Source organism: Coenobita brevimanus, chromosome 38 (assembly GCF_032717465.1).
Source record: "Coenobita brevimanus isolate Jiangsu-jjx chromosome 38, ASM3271746v2, whole genome shotgun sequence".
Taxonomy (NCBI): domain Eukaryota; kingdom Metazoa; phylum Arthropoda; class Malacostraca; order Decapoda; family Coenobitidae; genus Coenobita; species Coenobita brevimanus.
Window position 1 is genome coordinate 51,359,896 of NC_136991.1, and position 14,206 is coordinate 51,374,101.

Genomic DNA, 14,206 nt, shown 5'->3' on the forward strand with positions numbered 1-14,206 from the left:
TAATTCATTCAGGAGTGAAAAATTTTAAGTGTGATGAATGTGGCAAATTATTTACTCAGAAAAGCAGCCTTACACAGCACCTTCTAATTCATTTAGGCAGTAAGAAGTTCAAGTGCAGCGAGTGTGGTAAACTATTCAGTGAGAAGAGCACCCTCACCAAGCACTTGATAGTTCATGCAGCGCTGTAGGTACTAATGCAACTTTAATAGCCAGGTTTTCTGCATTTACTGTGGACTTATACCAAAAATGGACATAATAAAGGCAGTGTATAACAAGAATTTATTATATATATATATAATCTTATTGTTCAAACCCATCCTTATACCTGGAACACCTCTCTCACTGTCATCAGAACTTGGGGTTGCCCACACTTTCATGTTCTCAGCATTAATAACATGGCCTTAAAGATGAATGTGTGGCAATAACATATTTGTTCTACCCTGACAAAGAGTACCAACCCTTTTCAGCTTATTCAACTCAGTTGATGGCCATGTGTAGTCTGATTAGAGAGTCAGTTTGCATAGGAAGCAGGGAGACTCTTTCATACCTCATATTTAAGGCCCACTACTGTATATGCAATCAAAAACTTGTATTCAAGTTGTGGGACTGATCCAGTCCAGTCAGGTTAAAACACCCCTATTATAGGTTACATTACACATCACTCCCAGAGTCAGTGGTAGGTGACCCAATTATCTGATAAATTTTTGCTGATTTAACAGTTAACAATGTGCAATAAAAATACTTAGTTTTTTATATCACAATTAATTAGTACTGTATATCAAGAAGTTGTATTTCTGATTACCAAATACTTTTTTATTAAGTGGAATCCAGAACAATATGCTTTACCAGTGAGCTTTCCATAATATATTTTTAGTCTCTCACATGCATAAAAGCAGTTTAACCTGTGGATTGCGAGTCACAGCTCAGGCTGGGTAGCATTGCGTTGCGAGCCACAGCTCAGGCTGTGCTTACCTTCCAGTGACCATGCATCACCGCTAACTACTCCACCCCTACACAAACTTATGCATGGTGCTACGCAAAGACGGAGAGAGAGAGAGGTTTTTTCTATTTCACCAGATGATGCCCTGGATGTTTATCTTCAAGTTTATAATAAACAAAACTATTTTTTTTTTTTTCACTACACCCCTATGCAAACTTACACATGGCACTATGCAAAAAGAGAGAGAGAGAGAGAGATTTTTCACCAGATGATACCCTATATGTTTATCTTCAAGTTTATAATAAACTAAAAAAAAAAAAAATCATGTTTTGCATACCATGGGGTGGGATAAAAAAAAGGTAATTGCACAATCCACAGATTAAGCTCTTCAATCTGATGATGTATTATTCATTTCATTCTCTCAATCTGATGATGTATTATTCATTTCAATCTTGCTATATCCAGACAATCTGTTCACCTTACGATGTTTTTTGAACTCGAGGGGCTAGATACAGCCTTCATTTATCCCTTCATTACTTGGATGTTTTATAATCTGAATAAAATCATCTAACAGTAGCAAAAATAAGGTATACATTATTAGACTAAATGGGTAAATGTAAGTAAATAAAGTGAAACTGAAACATGTATATCCATAATATACAGTAAATATATGCTAACGAATGTAAAGAGTTATGATTACATTTGACCTCCAATTCATTTTCTTAGAAAGTCATTGCTATTAATGTCCACCTTAATTTAGCAGGGGTTTCCATCTTTCTCCATCTTATTTCCCATAGTTCTTTGGCAGGGTAGAACAGTACTACAGCTCTGCATCTTTTATACAGCACTTCTCTGTGACTAGCACCGTATTCTAGTGTTAAAATCTTGTTACAGTTCATTAGCACGATATTCTAGTTGTTGTTGTACTACCCCGTCTATCTGACTGAGTAGACCCAACAACTGCAGGCAAGCAGCCTCCCCTGCAGGATCATCCCGTGCAGTGAACCGATGTTCCCATGTGGCTGACAGTGCCTTGCCACAGCAAGGTGAGGGATTGGTGTGGCTTTGTTCCTGGATGAATGCTGATTTTGTCTCTCTCCATCCAGTTAACAGGGGCACCACAGTAGACTCCATATCACCCTGTTATTTGGCTTTCTGGTTACCACCCAGCATAGTAAATGGTTTCCTGAGTTACAAGAAACCATCTGGCTTGTCACAGTGTTTAGCCACCTGAAGCGGAAAGAAGAATTGTGACGGAAAGGATAAGAAGAGGACAGGCAGAACAGAATGACAAACATGAAGGAAGAAGTAGGCAGCATTGCACCAAGCGAGTGGAATATGGGCACCCCTATCTACCATCATTTCCTTGCTACAGCTCGGCATTCAAGATGGAAAGATGGCAAATTTTGGCCAAGTTAAAGTGGACATATTACTAGTATAATGTATAGTAACAGGGTACATTGCAAACATTATTTTGTCATCATCATCCTTATTATCATCATCCCAAACTCTTTTCCCAGCTAAGTATGGGGTGAGGTAAAGAGGTTATGATGAATAATGCGTGGAATATAGCCAATTATCTGTACATGGTATTAAACTGTTCTGTACATCACATTATGTTAACATATCCTCAACAAATACATCATCATCATCATCATCATCATCATCATCATCCGGACCTCCTTTCCCACCCAAGGGCAGGGTGATAAAAAAAAAAAAAAATAAATAAATAAACACGCATTGTCAGGATGTCTTGCCCAGTTAATGGCAGATGATTATATTTATCTGACAATGAATCATAGGTGCATGAGTGTTAATTCTGTCAGCATTAACTCTCATGGTTGGGACAAGCCAATTACAATATTGTAGCTAATGTCAGATAATGTATATTTAGATGAGTGAGTCTTAGGACCCTGAAAGTGTCAAAAGTAGTTTAAAATATATAACAATACTTAAAGCACATAAAATGAATGGTGTGTTAGAATGATTCCCCAAACAAATATTTGAGTTCCTCCTCAATTTCCAAAATGCTGGTCTCTGTTTTCATACTTAATTCTGCACATTTTTGTTTCTCGTCTTCAATATCAGTGAGCAGTTTGGTGGGCAATTTTTGCACTTTGGACTGATTGTTCCAAGGCTGATCTAATGTGTCTATCTTACGCTTACGAGATCCATTCATGCTTACATCCATCACAGCACAGGCCCATTCAGGGTCTGATGTGTCACAAGCATTCCACCATGACTCTGGGTAAACAAAACTCTCCATTCTCTTAGGCTGATAGAAAACGGTAGCATCAGGCAATTCTGACAACTGATGAGAAACACAGGCATAGATGAGCTCAGTCCATGGCAGCTGTAACACATGCAATTTACATTCTGCAAAGTCTTCATCTTCAATGCCAAAAACTGGTTCCAGAATCTGTCTTGTGTTCAAAAGAATAGTATTTAAGTGTGAAATGAGTCCAGTGGCATCCCCTTCAGATCCTACTACTTTCAAGCCATAGGAGTGAATGGCTTTGTTAATTCCCTGCCAGGTACTGAAACCTCCAACACTCAGCTTGGGAAGCATGACATGACTAAGCAGACGAGTGATATTCATGATGTCTGCTTTATTCCACGTGGGTGGAGGGACCTGACTCATGTGATTCAGCTCAGATGGAGGCCAGTCCAGGTTCTTAACATCATCATCATCAACTACCATTATTAAAAAGGTGATCACAGAGTTGAAAAGGTCAATCAATACAGAAGGATACATTGGGGACTTTCCATCTGCAGTTCTCTCATTATGTTTTACAAGAACTGGCTCCACAAACTTCTTTGCTACTAAACCAGATACAACACTGTTAAGGTGAGCTGCTGTTACTGTAAGAATATTACCATGCTGATGCCATGATCGAAATACCACATTCTGAAGTCTCTCTGAAACTTCAGGCTTCAACAAATCTTCTTCCATTAAACTCCAACCATCTTGTGTGGTGTTCTTACTCTCAAAGAAAATCTTGATACACGAGACTCTAGGCATTCTGGCAATTATTTGAGTTAACTTGTGATACTGAGAATCTTGTGTGCCCATATCAGAGGATACGAACACCACCAGTGAAGTGCCCTCTAAGTCCTCAGCAGAAATGGAATTCAGCAATGCCTCCGTTATGACCCATGCATACTCTATGCCCGTCTTCCTTGACACCACCCTAAAGCAGTGGGTTGATGGTTCCTCGAGATTCTCTGGATCTTCAAATCCCATTTTTGTTCTCAACCAGTGCCTGATGCCTGGGCTAGCTGAGCTATTCACACATAATAACACTTTAAAGTACTGGCTTATGATATTTAAGGATACTGGGGGTAATTTATTGACTTCTTCTTCCAGTCTGGTCTGCAGTGGCAGTGGCATCCAGGCACATTCTCTCATCAGCTGCTTTGTTAAAACTACCTTCTCTAAGCAGGCACTTAAGTCACACTCCAGTTTATTTAGCTTTATAATTGTCATATCCTCCACGGGTTGCCTGTGATAGCCCCATCCCAGTGCCTGATTCTGCTGTCTCAAGGTGAGCTGGGAACACATGGCTGGGAATGTCTCTTGTGACTGTTTGCGTCGTTGTGATCTTTGAGCTAGTTTACGCCATGCCTTAAATATCTCTCCCATCATTCTGAGGTTTATATTTCTTTGGAACTCCTTAATTCTCTGTTCTTGTTCTTCGGTGACAGCATCTAACGCTTCCTGGGAAATCTGTCTGAATTCCTCCGACAAAACTTCATTGATACATCTCTGAGGTATCTCTTCCAGTAATTCTTTAAGAGCTACTTCAGTCTTAATTTCCTTCATGGCTTCTTGGCATATCTGTACAATTTGTTCCTGGATAAACTGGTCACTGTAATCGGCATGGATACTCACAGACATTCTTTCATGCATTTCCTCAATAATCCTGCGCTCTTTTTCCTCTCTCTCCCTCTGACGTCTTAATCTTTCCTTCTCTTCCTTTTCTACCTCTAAGTAACCCTCTTGACTCAGATTTTTAAGTTCACGAGTGACTCCGTCTTCTAAAATTTCTTGAGTGATTGCATTTGCAGTTTCCTTTAGAACCATATCATGTCTAAGCACCTTAAAAACATCACTGCATATCTGGGTAAGCATTTCACTAAGAGCGCTGGATTCAATCATATTATAAATATCTTTCATCCGTGCCAGTAGCTGATAGTTTTGCTGGGTTTCAGGTTTTGTAACAGAGGCGATGGCACTGCCCAAAGGTGACTGGGTAATGTGTTGTTTCTGCTGATCTGATGCATCCTTGGACTCTGGCTTGAGATATCCTTGGTCATTGAAGCTGTTGTGTGGTGTGTGTGTGAGGACAGGGTTGTCTGGCAGGGGACCTCCTTGGATCACCTCACTCACTGAACAATTCCGCTTCACCTCCACCAGCCTCACGGGTCTCACTACTGATGGCCATTCTTCTGGGTGTGCTATGAACGACTGCTTGTCCAGAATTACACTGTCTTCCTCAACACTCACTCCATGTGTTGTGAGGTAACTTACAGCATCATCATCATCCTCAAAACCAAGCATATTTATGATGGTATGTAAAGGTATTGACTGTTTCCCTGTAAAGGTATAAGCCCTCATCATGGTATCCAGGGCTTTTGACCGCACTTGTCTGAAATATCTAAGCAAGAGACAACCCTGTAGATATGTGGCTTGTTGAATCAGCTTGAAAAACTTGATATAATTATTAAACATGACAGCCAAAATAACCTTTAGAGCAAACTGAACTTGGGCTGACTTCTGCACTTCTTCTCTAAACTTTGAGTATTGGTGAACAATTGTTTCACCATCATTGAGATTTAGAAGCATTTCATACGCTCGAAACTCTGGTTCGGTATCAAAGTACTTATCTTTCTCTGAAAGGTCATAGTAGAGCTCTTTCAGGGTCTGCAGACTCTTGGTGAGGTGTTCTGTGTTCATCTTAGCATCAAAGAGATCAGCCGGTTCCCCACACAGTCGTGCAGCTGCATAAATATGGAAACGAGTACATCTCTCCATGATGACCACTGCAATGTCATCAGTTAACTGCTGCTGCATCAGGTCATTGCGTACAGCCCTGGTGCGATTCCAAAGGTAATTGTACCACACATCCAGCAACATGCCTTCCTCATCCACCCGACTGATCACATTGCATATCAGGAAGTCCATTGTTCTTAGCAACACTGGGCCAGGCCTCAGCTCGTGAGGGAGAGGCTCCTCCTTGTCTGCACTGCTTCTGGAGAACTTCTTGGTCACCAGCCTGTGATCCAGGATCCCATCTGTCATCTCAAAGGGGCTCAGATCATACTGGACATCCCGCATGTAGCGCTCAAGTTCAGGGCACATATCTGGGCAAGTGGCAGATAAATAAGCTGCTTTGTTCAGGTCAGAAGTCCGCTGAAATTTCTTCCTCAGGAGTCTGTCTCTCTCTTTGAGGATCAGGAACCGTGCATTGCTATCAATCCCCTGGGAATTAAGATCATATTTCTGGCTAACACTTGATGACTCATTTTCTGCTGACTTTGATTTCACCCTGGATTCCTTCTTTTTAGAAACTGTTGGTTTTGTTTTTTCTGGGGTATCTGTATGCTTGGATGTGATTCTGTATCTGGCTGTGGCCAAAGGTTGTGGCATCACGATGTCCTGTTCACATGGTCGCTTTAAGGGTGTGTATGGGTCAATATCAGGAGTTGGGGGTTGGTGAACATGCTGTAGTGTCTTTATGGCCTTCTTCTTGGACAACATGGCTTCATTACTCCCTTCTTCACTCCTGCGCCTGGCTGGGGTGCCATAGAATATTTTGACCTCGGGTAACTTGGGGTGGATCTTTCTCCCCTTCTTTTTGGCCCTGGAAGCCTCTGCATGGGTGCTGTACTGAACGGTTGCTTGATTCACCTTAGTATTCAGTATCACTCTCTTGACGTCGCCATATTTTGCAAAGTGTGTTCTTAGAATTTCTTTTTCCATGCAACAGTCGGGAATCATGGCAACAATAATTTTGGTCAACTCCTTTTTGCTGATTTCAGGTGAGCTTCCACTGGGAGATACTGGATCTGATTTCCCTATAAATGAAATATCTGGTGATTCTGGTTCATTGGAACTTATAGAACAAGCTGCTGGTATATCTAGTTTTATTTGTGGAGTCTTGGCACCAGCACCAGCAGTAGTGAACAATGATTTACTTCTAGACTTTGACTTACTACTCACACCAGTCTGGCCTTCTTTAGAACCACCAAATATACTAGACACTGAAGAACTTACATTATCAGCAGAGGTGTTGTCACCAGTATGGCTTGCTTTTGGAGATGCAGCTAACGGTGCAGGTGGATATATGTTGGAATCTTTCACTGTGTCACTCTTACTTCTACTTGGACTCTTCACTTTAGCTGAAGTTTCCAGTGCTCCTGCAGAGGATAATACCCCACTACCTCCAAATGAACCACCAAATATGTTTGTAGGTTTACCCTGGTTTGAGCTACTCTCATTTCCTGAGCTTCTTTTGAGAAGATTTGGGGTGAATGTTGCTCCAGAAACAACACCCGTGTCACACTCTGCAGAATGCTGTTCTTCACATGCCTTGGAGTTCTTTGCATCATCTGCCTTTCCTGCTTGTAAGTCATCTTTGGACTTTTTTATGGCACCCCCAAACACAGATGTGACTGGTGATGATGACTGGATGTTACCACCACCAAATATATTCACATTTGTGGTAGGCATTGGCTTTGCAGAAGCTAAGCTGGATGATGGCAGTCCCTTCAGCCCTGTTGTTGCACTGGTTTCTGTTACACTCAGGCCTGCTGCTGTACCAGTTTTAGGTGTAAAGGTGATACCTGTACTTCCCTTTACTTTTCCAGGATCACCAAAACTCCCAGAAAAAGTCACCGGATTGTTCTGAGGCTGGAAAAGTGAGGGAGGAAATACTGAGGCACTGGAGGTTGCTGATGCAGGTTGCTGGGTGGAAAACACAGTCAATTTGTTGCTGGATTGCAACGGTGATATTACGCTGGAGGAGAAAACTGACGATGCTATAGTGGATAATGGCGGGGAGGTTATGGTGGAAGAGAAAACAGGTGATGCTGTACCAGAGAATGGCAGGGATGTTATGTTCGAAGAGAACACAGCTGCAGTAGTTGCTGCAGGAAACATAGATGATGCAGCTGTGGAGGTTAATGGTGATACTAAGCTAGGGGAGAACACAGGTGTTGGCATTGTAGGGATTATTACTGATGATGTGGAAGTCATAAGTGATGCAGAGGTGGTGGAGAACACAGGAGGCACTGCACTTGGGAATACAGGCACAGATGTTTTAATTCCATCTTGGGTGGAGGCTTGGGTACAAAACACTTGGGCTGGGGAAGATGAAGCTGCAGAGAATGCAAATGGGTTGGCTTGGGGCTGTGACTCATTCTTGTTGTTGGGCATGTTTCGGTCCTAGCACAACCTGAAATATCAGTCACTTTTATAGTAGGCCTACACACTGTAGTCTACACTACAGTGTTATCAAGGGCAAAAGTTCACTGACACTCCCCTGCCAGCAGTGTGTCCTGACTTCCATAGGTTTAATTTCTTCCAGACATCTGAAAGTATCCTTCCCTCTCACACTCTTTACTGTCTCTTCATGGTTTTGTCACATAATAAAAATGTTCATGTAACATCACTGTCTCAGCCAGTGAGGAAGTGTTAGCACACGTTTTATCATGAAAGTACTTTTTCAAAACTTTCAGCTTAATAATACAGTATAATTAATAAAACAAGAGATTATCATAAATCAACTGCCATCAAATCCCACATTATTAATAAGAAATAATAATAATAATAATCATCATCATTCATGGCAGGTAAGGACGCTCACCATCCACTCACTCGATGTAATGCTGCTTTGGATGTCTGCCCTTTCCTCTCTTCCTTCCTTCCTCTTCTGTCTTTCTTTTTTTTTTTCATTCTTTCCTCTTCCTTCTGCCTATGGGTGACTTTACACTCCCTCTTCTGTCTTTCTTTCCTTCATTCTTTCCTCTTCATTCTGCCTATGGGTGACTCTACACTAAGTGACAAGCCAAATGGCTTCCTGTGCACCAGGGAACCATTTACTACACTGGGTGGTAACCATATAACCAAATTATGGCACCTGGTGGTTTAGTAAATAATTATGGTGCTCCAATTGGATTGACCCAGTGCAGGTTTATACCTAAGGGACGGTTGGGGCTTGGGCTATTGCTCGCATAATGCCACTCAGGGATGAGTGAGGCTGGTCATTCTCATCTTAAATGTCAGGATCAACTTGCCTAGCCCCGAGCTCCTCCGCTCCTCATGGGGCAACATAGGATTAGATGATGGATGGAAGGATGGATGAATAATAATCATCATCATCCGGACCTCCTTCCCCATCCTAGGGCAGGGTGAGGAGTAGCAATGTCCAAACAGCCAAGGTTTGCCCAATCCAATGGGCCATGGGTCATGTTCCCATTCACTCATCACTGAAGCTCTCAAAATCTTGGCTCCATCAGACAGGAAAAAAAAAAGTTTCACCACGTTCTGTGGCTTCACAAATGCCCATCTGACAGAGCCAATCCGAATGCTGTCACATTAAAAACGGGTATCAAATCCCTGGTTATGCACTTTTCCACACAAAATTCATCCAGCCAGCTCAGTCTCTTGTCAGTCCCCTAGCCTCACCAACTTCTGTACCTCTCTTCCTCACACACTCATCCAATATATCCCTCCACCTTCTTCTTGGTATCCTACCTCCTCCCTCCTTCAAATTTGCTCAGATATATCTTTTTCACCACTCTACTGTCATCCATTCTCTCCACATGACCAAACCATCTCAGTTCACTCTCTTCGATTCTGGTATCCACAGCCTTCCTCACTCCGCACCTTTCATGTATCACATTATTCCGTATTCTATCCACTCTGTACTCCACACAGATTCCTCAGCTGCCCCATCTCCACTGCACATACTCCTGTCTTTTCATTTTCATGCCACAACGTAGTCTTACTTTCATATGTTAAAGTTGGCGCTAGCACTCCTTCATGTAAATCTCGTACAGCTGCAATACTCAAGCCTCTGTTTCTTATCAAGGCCTTCATAGCACCAGCTACTTTCCTTCCTTGTGTCACTCTACTTTCCACTTCTTTGGCAGATTTTCCTCTCTTTTCTATCACTGTACCCAGGTATTTGAACTTTCTCACCAATTCCAGTCTCTCTCCATTCACTGTAGCATCATACTGGGAGTCATCTTCTTTCTCAATAACCATCACTTTACTCTTTTCTACATTTTCTCTCATGGCACAATGCTCACAGACATCTACAAAACTCTGCACTAGTCTACCAAGCTCTTGTCCGGTATTTGCAAGTAGCATCGCATCATCAGCATACAACAAATCTGAGATATTCCGTCCATCACCATTCATTACCAACGCCATCCCTCTCTCATGTTTTTACTTCTCTCATCACCCTATCCATATATACTGGTATACTGAACAACCATGGGGACATCACTCAACCTTGTCGCACGCCTACACTGATCGTGAACCATTCACTAAGATGCCCAGTTACCTTTACACATGCCTCACTACCATCATAAAAACTCTTGACGGCACCTAGCAGCTAGCCATCTACACCATACATGTGCACCACCTTCCACAATACTCCTCTGTCTAGTTTGTTGTATGCTGTTTCCAGATCTATAAATACCATAAACACCTTATTATTGTCCTCACATGCCTTCTCCATCATGTCTCACTGTAACTATCTGATCCACACATCCTCTGCCACTCCTAAAGCCACTCTGTCACTCTGTTCACCTCCCATTAGGACTTCAGATATCTCTCATGCATTCTCTATAATAATTCTTCCATGTATAAAATAAAACAACCGGGTGCTACCTTGGCAACATCCCTGGTTCATCATAGTGTATCCATCATACAGTGCAGGGACAGATCTGATACTTCTGAAAAGGGATGACCCAATTCTTTTGCAGAACTGTCAATTAATTAATTTGGATAATATAACCAAATGCACTTGATGATGATGATTATCAAATGCGCTTTGTGTGCTTCATTCACAGGACTACAGTAATATATGCAAATGCCAGTACAATAGGATGTAGCAATATATTTGTTACATATATTTTGGCAAATACCTTTGTTCTTTTACTCTATTCAATAACTGGTCTGCCAAAAATAGGGGGGGGGGGGGCATATATTCCCCACACCCCCTGTAAATCTGTGCCTACAGTGACATTTATGGATTATATTTCACTCTCATCTTAAATGTTGGGACCAACTGCCTAGCCCTGGGCTCCTATGCTCCTCATGGGGCAATGTAGGATTGGATGATGGATGGATGGATATACGGTACATCTTTTACTGGCTATGATGTTTATTTCTCCCACAAAAATGATGCAATCCATCCTAGGATGGCAAATGTCTGCCTGGAAGAAGGGGTATGCCGAACCCTCATTACTTTGGAAAATGATATAGGGAAACCTCAAAAATATTCATGATTTGACCTGTGTTACACCCAGTGAACCTGGGGATGTCTTAGTCAATGTACTCTTGTTATTTTCTGACAACTTTATTCAGTTTAGCAGAGACTTTTCAAACTGAAGAGAGTACATACAGCATTAAAAACTCCTTTATTATAGGAGGCCTTTCCTAGGCTGAACAGAATCATCTGTGAGTAGCAATAACAGAAACTAAAAAGGATGTCACCTGGATTCCAGGGGTTAACTGAGACATAAGACATGACTGAATGCTTACAGGTACCAGTGTCTGGTTCAGGACAGTTGAGTGGCTTCCTGGTCAACACAGGTCACTTGGTATATGGGCAAATGGCACTGACAATACCCATTGATTCTGAAAATAAAAATGCTTGATTTAACACACCCCTAGTTCAGTCCATCAATCTACTGCCAGACACTTTTATCCCAGAAGGAGTGGCCAACAACAAAATGCATCCATGTCACCTTATTCTCTGCCATCAGGCAGCCCATCCTCCAACTCGCACCACCTATAATCATATACTGTACCTCTCCACCCATCCCTCCAATGAATCTAATGTGAGTAAGGTAATTCCACTGTCAAGGAATGCATACTTGTATTTTATCATTTAGATAAAGCTTAGTGTCCATAATAATACACTATAAATCATAGTAAATGACCTAGCTTAATCATCTACCGAATGTATCAACCTATTGCCAGACGCCTTTGCCTAATTCCGTCAGGGGTGACCGCACCTATCTCTTGCCATTTTCATGCCCTTTCCCCAGCTCACAACCCCTCTCTCTCATAAACCTCTCCACTCCATCCTTCAAATACACTGTTAAAAAATCTGAAGGAAAAAACAATAAGTGAAAATCTGTACCTTTTAGTCCTGTAGTATAAAAGTGTAGCTATTTTTTTCTGTATAAAAATAAAATTGATTGCCTAGGCTGCTACTAAGTTTAAAATGTTGCAAGAATGCACCTGTTAAAAATGTGATTACAAAACTTTATCATTATTACATAGGAACCAAACTGAACAAGACCTAACCTAACCATGAAAGCAGCCTTCTTCAGTCCTAATCATGGCTTCACGTTAGTCATTTCCATGGAGGTGGCAGGTGGCAGTGACCATCATCCACTCACTTGATGTAGTGCTGCCCACTTCTTTCTTTGCCTTTATCATTCTGTTTTTGTGTCTGTCCTCCTCTCTTTCCATGTCTCCCATCTTTCCTGTCACTTTCTTATTACTCTTTCCTACTCAGATGTCTTTACATTTAGTGACAAGCCTAGTGGTTTCCTGCATACCAGGAAACCATTTACAATAGTGGGTGGTAACCATATAACCAAACCCTAAGTGTTAACAAGTGTTGACGAAGGATTAGTGCACCTCCCTGTAAAACAACGAACTCAAAGACAAATGGCCACCTCTTATGGGATCAAGGCATCTGGCTATTGATAGACAGATTTATAAATAACACTATGATGATAATCATTGTCTTAAACATTTCAACATTTCTGAATGGAAATTCCTGACTTTGCCCCCAAATTCAAATGCTTTAATTTCAAAATGAGTCATGGTATACTTCAAATGATCAAACATACAAATGCAGTGTGAACCCCTAAACTAATGGGATGCTGTGAAATAGTTTCAGAGAACTGAAACTGTTATTTTTTTATATATATCTGGGAATTTATTAATTCTGTTTCTAAAGTAGTTCATACATAAGTGTGCTGCTGGTGTTCATCACTTCCTTCCCTCCACATCAAGAGGCTGGCTTTGAGTTATAGAGCAAACTTGATAGGGTTAAAAAAAGGAGAAGGAAGCGTGAAGTTTCAGGGAAATTAAGAGGAACTATAAATTAACCTAACACTGTTGGACACAGTTCCCTTCACTACTAATACACAAATGGCAGGCGGAGAAGTTGTGCCAACCTGTTCACCTATTTCCGTTTCATGGTTTATCAGTAATATTAGAAATTACAAAAAAGGTGACATTCCTTAACCAGTTAGGAAATAACCAAAAAGAACATAAGCTTATGCTAAATTAAGCTACTCTACCATGAACTAAAGCTACGTTTTTGTCGTCCAAGCTGAGGGACTGGATTCAAAGCCATCTTCGGTGAATCCAAGCTGTGCCGTTTTTGTCTGCCAAAGTGTTACGAAGCCAGCCCTAGCATTTGTCGTTGAAACCATGACCATCTTCGAATCTCACCCAAGCGTGGTCGGGAGCAGTCTTGGTGCTGCTTGGGGGGAGTGATAGTGGCCATCAAGGACAAGTAAATGATAAATATCATGAAACTAGCAAATTAGGGTGCAGGTGGCTAATATTATTGACATTACAGCCAGTCCAGCACAAATAAGGACTATGTGTAAACTGTATATACGCCAGATGATCTTCGGCGAACCACTCTAATTACATTGAGACTGGCAAGAGTAATTTTTCAGTTCTCCGTATCCTGGAATTTTTGCGGACAGAAACCAAGCGCTCCAAGACTGGCTTCAAATCACAAGCTCCAACTTGGACAACAAGAACGCAGCTTAAGGTAATTAACTGGGAGGTCCGGAGCTCTGTGGTCGAATCCTGATATTACGACTGATTACTGTAATAGATTTAGTACCGTTGCCCTGGTACCTTAAACATCTTCATTGGAATTTATAAGTTAAATAGCCATTCCTTGATAGTTTCCTGCTAATATGATCAACACTAAATCAGTTATCTCACGTAAGGCAAAACAACAAACCTGTAGCAAGCTGATGCCCATAAAG

At 41.4% G+C, this 14,206-nt stretch overlaps 1 protein-coding gene across 1 annotated transcript; it reads right to left on the bottom strand.

Annotated features, from left to right (window-relative positions):
• Nucleotides 1–2,688: 2,688 nt before the first annotated feature.
• On the bottom strand, nt 2,689–7,034 carry xmas (RRM_XMAS2 and SAC3_GANP domain-containing protein xmas). Its single transcript, XM_080269844.1, has one exon. The coding sequence runs from the start codon at nt 6,939–6,941 to the stop codon at nt 2,919–2,921; it is 4,023 nt and encodes a 1,340-aa protein (XP_080125970.1). The 5' UTR covers nt 6,942–7,034; the 3' UTR covers nt 2,689–2,918.
• Between the last annotated feature and the right edge of the window lie 7,172 nt (nt 7,035–14,206).